General features: G+C 50.7%; 1 protein-coding gene across 1 annotated transcript in view; it reads left to right on the top strand.

Annotated features, from left to right (window-relative positions):
- The window catches only part of LOC114031031 (guanine nucleotide-binding protein G(I)/G(S)/G(O) subunit gamma-8), a 16608-nt gene extending 11175 nt beyond the window's left edge, over window positions 1-5433 (top strand). The window contains exons 2-3 of the mRNA XM_027846033.1: window positions 2615-2734; window positions 5305-5433. Coding sequence (XP_027701834.1) covers window positions 2651-2734; window positions 5305-5433 — 213 coding nt within the window. The 5' untranslated portion in view covers window positions 2615-2650. The remainder of the gene's footprint in view (window positions 1-2614; window positions 2735-5304) is intronic.
- The last annotated feature ends 1274 nt before the right edge of the window (window positions 5434-6707 follow it).

Here is a 6707-nt window from a genome sequence, read left to right as displayed (position 1 = left end):
GAAGAGAAGAGAAGAGAAGAGAAGAGAAGAGAAGAGAAGAGAAGAGAAGAGAAGAGAGGAGAGGAGAGGAGAGGAGAGGGGAGGAGAGGGGAGGAGAGGAGAGGAGAGAAGAGAGGAGAGGGGAGGAGAGAGGAGAGGAGAGGAGAGGAGAGAAGAGAAGAGAGGAGAGGAGAGGAGAGGAGGGAGGGGGGAGGGAGGGAGAGACAGAGAGACAGAGACAGACAGAGAGACAGAGATAGAAACAGAGAGAGATTTTGAATGTGTTCTGAATACTGGGTGTGTGACTGGCTGCCTTTAGCCGTGTTTCATAATGTTTACCACTAATTTAGCATGGGGCACGCATGTTGCTGTGCGTACGCCTGTGTGTGTAGGGTCCTGTGTAGGGTTGGCTGATTGTGCGCCTGTGACTGTTCAGTTGTGTTTGTGGCAGTCTCTGTAACTATATGGGAAACGCTGGCTGTTATGATAGAGTGTGTAATTGTGCACATCTGATAGTGTGTGTGTGTGTGTGTGTGTGTGACTGAGTGGTGGGTCTCTGTGACTAACTCGGGGAGTGTGTGTGTGCACGCGCACGCGTGTGCACGCTCGAGTGTGCATGTGTGAGATCAGGACTCCAAGAGGCCCTAGGGACAGGGAGCGGGGGCGGGTGTGGGGATCGGGAGGGAGGGGGCCAGGGGCGGGGCTGCCCCCAGGGTGCTCTGGCAGCTGCTCCCTCCAGCCTCAGCCTCTGCCATTGAGGCAGAGAAGGAGCAACAGGTAAGATCCCCTTCCTGCTCCCTTCCCCTTCATTTGCCCTCCTTCTGTCCCCCCATCCCGCTATTCCTCAATCCTTCCATCCCATCCCTTCATTCCTCCTCCGACCCTCGTCTCCTTGTCTTTCTCTCCCCTTGTCTCTCCATCCAATTGTTCCCCATCATTGTTCACAATCTCTCTGTCCCCCTCCTTCTGTCCCTCTGTCCCTCTGTCCCTCTGTCCTCCCCCAGGAGTGGAAGCTCAAGATTTGTTTATGCTGGGGGCTGGGATCCTGGCTGTCTGGACCCTTCTCTCCCCTAGTGCTAGCTAATGAGTCAGTGACTTGGAGCTGGGGGTTGGGGAAGAGTGGGGGCCTCCTGGTGAGGAGAAGAGGGGGCAGCTGGTGCTTAGCTCTTAATTAGCCCACCTCCCCAGGCCCCCTCTCTTCTCCCACCAGGACTTTAATTCCCTTTTGCTCTAGAGCTGGTGCTAATTGGCATGAGGAGTCCTCCCCGCTCCTTTCCACCTTTCCCCCCACCTTGGCCCTGACACCCACCAAGACATGAATATAGTCCATCCCCCACCTCCCTCAGCTCCAGGGGAATGATAGGACATAGACAACCAGGATTGGGGGGCGACTGATACAGAGACCATCCCCCATCTTTTCACCCCTCCATGTTCCCAGTCCTATGTTTTCTCCCTCTGAACCCTATTCTTCATCCCTGTTTCCCCATTCCTCTGTTCTTCATCACTATCTGCTTACTTTTCCATACCATTCTCTGCCTGTATCCCCATAACTGCTTCGTCCTATCCTCTTGCCCCTTCCGTCCCTTTGTGCCTCTGTTCCCCATTCCTGTTTCCCTCATCCCTCTGTTCCTTCATCTTCCTCTTCTCTTCCATCACTGTCCTTCATCTCTTTCACTCCTCTGTCCCTTCATCTCTCTTTATACATTTCTCTGGTTTTTCCTATTTCCTTCCCTCTGTCCTCTCACTGAGTTTTCATTTTCCTTCATCCTTTTGTTCTTTATCCTTATCATCCAGCCCCCTGTGCCTCCATCCCTCTGTCCCCATCCCTGATTCCTTCCACTCTTGCCCCTCCACTCTGTCTCTCCGTCCTCTCCAATGCTTGTTTTCTTGCATCGCTATCCTTCATCCTTGGTTCTCCATTTCTGTTTCCCTCCACCCCACCCACCCCTATTCTGCCCCCTGCCCCTCATCATTATCTTCCAACTCTATCCCTCTTCCCATTCCTGTTTTCTCCAATTCCTATCCCTTGTTTCTTATTCCTGATATTCCATCCCTTGGTCCTTCATCCTTCTCTTCCAACCCTCCATCCCTCCATCCCTCTGCTCACCCTTGCTTGTTTTCTCTCATCCCTCCTATTTCTCTCCATCCCTCTGTTACCCATCCCAATTTCTCTACATCCCATTCTTTCTCAGCCCTGTCTGTTCTGCAGTCCTTCTCTACTAACACCCTATTCCTCAATCTACTCCTGGTACTCCCACTTCCCTCAACTATCCCTCATCTTCATTTCTCCATTCCCGACCCTTCATTCCCGTGCCTCATCCATCTGTTCATTCATGTCTGTTTGTTTTTTTTAATCCCTAACCCCCACCCCCTTTTCCATTCCTAATTCCTGAACCTTTACCCCTATGCCTTATTCCTATGTCCCCTTATGATGATTTTCTTTCATTTTTGTCTCTTTTCTCCTGCTTCTCTCCACTCCTATTCCCTATGTCTCTATTCTCCATTCCTCCATGTCTCTATTCTCCATTCCTCCATCCTTCATTTCAATTTCCCTCCATTTCCCTGACCCCCTTCTTTCAATTCCTCCCAGCTCTCTGTTCCCTATCCCTTTGTCCCTTTGTCCCTTTGTCCCCAGGGTATCTGTAGGAGCGTTAACCCCTTCTTCACAACAATGTCCAACAACATGGCCAAGATCGCTGAGGCCCGAAAGACGGTGGAGCAGCTAAAGCTGGAAGTCAACATCGAACGCATGAAGGTATGCACAATTCGGGAACCGGGAGGTAAGAATGGAGGCTAGGGAAATAGGGGACAAAGGGATTCACTCCTCAGACCTGGGACTTGCATTGTCCATTGGGACCAGAGAAAAGAAGAGAAGGAAAAACACCTGGTGTTTGGTGTAGTAAATACAGTGTTGGACTTGAAGACAGGAGAATGGGTTTGAAACTTGCCTTAGACACTTACTCCTCTGTGGTTATTGGTAACTATTGGTAAATAAGACCTCTCAGAGTCTCAGTTTCCAAATATGGAAAATGGGGATAATAACAATGCTTGGGCTATCTGTCTTTCAGGGTTGCAGAGAAAAGTACTTTGTAAGTCTAAAAGCATCTTATGGTGTATCTCAGCCAATTCTTGTGAAAAAGAAGGCATGAAGTGAGCTAGATGAAAGTATAACTAGATGGATTCTAATGGCCTGTACAACTTTGAAAGAGGTCTCTAGTGGAGTGCCTTAGGGATCTGTAATTGGCCTTGTAATGTTGAATATTTTTTATTAATGACTTGGATAAAGGCATAGGTGGCATATTTATAAAATTTGGAGATAATACAAAGCTGGGAGGGAAAGCTGACCCTGGATGAAAGAGTCAGGATTCCCAAGGGTCTTGACAGGGTAGAGCACTGGGTTGAATATAATAAGATAGGCAACCAGGTCCCAATGAGTAAAAATAACGAATCTCCTGAAGGGAGTTTATGTTTATGTGTATGTTTAAATTCACACTATCTGAAGATATGAATGTAAAAATAAAATATATAAAGATGTGAAAATAAATGTAAAATATTGTAACTGATTTCAACCCAATGGAAATATGCAGTGCGAATTCAAATAAAAGACCACTTTGCCTAGCTGTATGACCCTGGGCAAGTTACTTAACCCCAATTACCAAAATAAAAAAACCAAAAAAAAAAACCCACTTTGGGGGATTCCTTATCCACAGTAATCAGGAACTGTGTCTAATTCAATAAGGATAACAGTAAAGTTTTATACTTAGGTTCAGGAAATCAGTTTCACTAATATAAGATGGTTAAATAGCATTTGTCTGAAAAAAAATCTAGGATCATTAGTGGATTGTAAATTCAGTATGAACCAACAGTGTGATACGGAAGAAGAAGGAGGAGAAGGACCTTAGCAGTCATTGGATTCAACTCCCTCATTTTTCAAATGTGGAAACTGAGTCACAGAGCAGGGGAGTAACTTGCCCAGAGTCACATAGCTAGTAAGGGTTTGATGAAGGCTTTGAACTCAGGTCTTCCTGACTCCAGTTTGAGTTCCCATCCTGTCTCTGGTATATCCTGGCTATGTGACCTAGGGCCAGGCACATAACCTCTCAGTACCCCCAGGTAACTCTCCAAGACTATAAGTTGGAGAACAGGTGATGAGCTATATTGGAGAAGAGTAGGCTAGAGATGAGTGGCATGATAGCTGTATCTGAGTACTTAAAAGTGGAAGAGAGATTAGGCCCATTTTGTTTGTCCTCAAAGGGCTAGACTAGAACCAAACATGAAAATCTAAGCTTCATGTCAGGAAAAACTTCCTAATGATTCATCCTATCCAAAAGGCTTCCATGGGAGGTAGTGAGTTCTTTCTCTATGGATGTCTTCCAATAGCCACGCAAGGGTCGGATGGCCATTTGCCGGGTGGGTTGTATTGGGGGATACCCTTTATGAGCACAGACTTATCCAGCTGATCACTGAGATCCCTTCCCATCTGGGCATTCTTTGCTATAAATATAAGCTTTTGCTAGCGGTAAGGACGTTAGACAAAGGGATCGCATGTGACGTTGGGTAAGACCCGTCACCTTTCTGAGCCTCAGTCTTCGCGTTTGTAAAATGGGTGGGTTGGTGCAGTTAGCATGGTGCTGTGCAGGGTGGGGCAGGGAGAGATGCTGGATTTGGCATCGGAGGGCCTGGGTTTGAATCCAGGCTTCTCCTCTTACTCCCTGTGTTATCTTGGGTTGCAAGTCTTTGGACTTTCTGATCTCTAAAATGAAGGGGCTTGACTTGAGGTCCCCATTCAGCTTCAGATCTTTGATTCCACATAGCTTAAGATCACCTCTCAGATCTCCTCCAGTCCTAAATCTTACGATCATGTGACATAACAGCTGGAGGTCTAGGCTGTCACTATTGCTGCTGTTGGCATTGAGAAGAGACTCACGTCCTTCCATCTCTGCTGCAGTTTTGGAGTCGGCCAGCGGGCGTCGCTGCTGGGAGGGAGGGAGGCTGAGATTCCGAGCGTGGCCAAGTGGTGGCGCTATGGGTACCAGGACTGGGCGGGGAGCCTAGACCAGCGGCCCCGCCCGTGGGTGTTCCTGACGAGCGGCAGGGTAAGGGTGCATTCCCAAGCTCGACCACGCGGGGGCACGGCTATCATTAGGTCTGGGAAGAAGGCTGCGATTCCAGCCGTGGCCATGTGGTGGTGCTGCGCACCGGCGACCACGGAGAGATATTCGGTGTAGTTCCAGACTCGACCAGAGGGTGTCGCCTAAAGGGGCCTCTGTGGGCTTGGGTGGGTGGTGGCTAGAGATGCGCTTAACCCTTTACCTCCCGCTTCAGGTGTCCAAAGCCGCGGCCGAGCTGCTGGCCTTCTGCGAGGCGCATGTGAAGGAGGACCCACTGGTGACCCCGGTGCCCGCGGCCGAGAATCCCTTCCGCGAGAAACGACTTTTCTGCGTCCTGCTCTGAATCCCCCAGCCCCCGAAAAAAATACAGAAATAAAATGAATGACTTCTGCATCTCCTGGTCTTTTGTGGGCAACTGAGGCACGCGGAGTGGGGGTGGTTGGGACAAGAGACCTAGATTTCCCGAAATCCCGTATCCTCCCCCGGGAATATTGAGGCCCCCAATCTGGAAGACACTTAATCCAAGGCTACCTAGCTAGCCTAGGCAGTGGGAGTGACAGGGTGGGGATGCTGAGAGAGGAAGCCTTCGTCCTCTCCCCGCCCCCGCCCCTCTTCTCCAGCATCCCCCGCATTTGACGGCCCGTGAGCAGCTCCGATCTCCTCCCCCTCCTACTGGACCACTCCCCGAGGCCAGCCCCCGTTCTCTTCGCGCCTGGTCCCCTCTATTCTCCAAGTTTGGCTGTATCTCCTAGCCCATCTCCCATTCTGACCCAGACCGCATCCTGCCCGTTAGCCGCCGCATCTGGGTGGGCGACGTACTCACACTTGTCCCCTCGGGTGCTCTAACTGAGCCCCTGTATTGCTTCCCCTTCGCTCCCCCTGCATTTGCCCCCCCCCCCAGCTGGGCCCTCCCATGTACTGATTTTCGCTGTCTGTGCGCTCGCAAGTGGGGACAGCTGCCAGGACTGAGACCCCATCCCATCCTTGTCTCTAAGAGAAGAGGCGCCTCTGGGCCCGCGGGCACATTGATGGGCGCGCTGGGGGGAGGAGGGGGATGGAGGCTCAGGCTGCGATAGCAGGAAGGGTGGGACAGACTCCATCCCAGCAGTGTAGATGGGGGTCAGGGGAAGGAGAGGGAACCAGAGAAGGGGGAGGAGGGGACGGGTCGTTGCTCAGTTATTAACAATTAGATTAGGGTCCCCGGGGTCCACTCCTTCCTGCCGGGAGGACAGCGGAGCTGTAATTATATCTCTGCATCCCCTCCCGCCGCCGGCTCCGGGCCGGGTTGCATCATGTCTGCTGGAGTCCCGGGGGAAATTGTACTCAGGCAGGATTCTGTGAGGGTTGGGCTGCAGACGGTGGGGTTGGGGGAGTGGGTTTCTTTGGTGGAAGAAGGAAAAGGAGTAGCTGGGAGGTGACTAGAACCAGGGAATTCCAGAAGCCTAGAACCCTGGAGTCAATGAATGCTAGGTTCTCAGAAACTTAAGAGTCCCATCAGCTCAGGTTAAGACCCAAAGAAGGGAAAGATAACACAAACTGATCTGTGAGGAATGGATGCTTGAAGAACTGTAGGTTAGGGAATGGAGGAATGGGGGAGGAGTTGTGGCAAGAGCCCAG

Source organism: Vombatus ursinus, unplaced genomic scaffold, assembly GCF_900497805.2.
Source record: "Vombatus ursinus unplaced genomic scaffold, bare-nosed wombat genome assembly UNPS02015030.1, whole genome shotgun sequence".
Taxonomy (NCBI): Eukaryota; Metazoa; Chordata; class Mammalia; order Diprotodontia; family Vombatidae; genus Vombatus; species Vombatus ursinus.
Note: the sequence above shows the minus strand (reverse complement) of the source record. Positions and strands in the feature narration are given on the sequence as shown.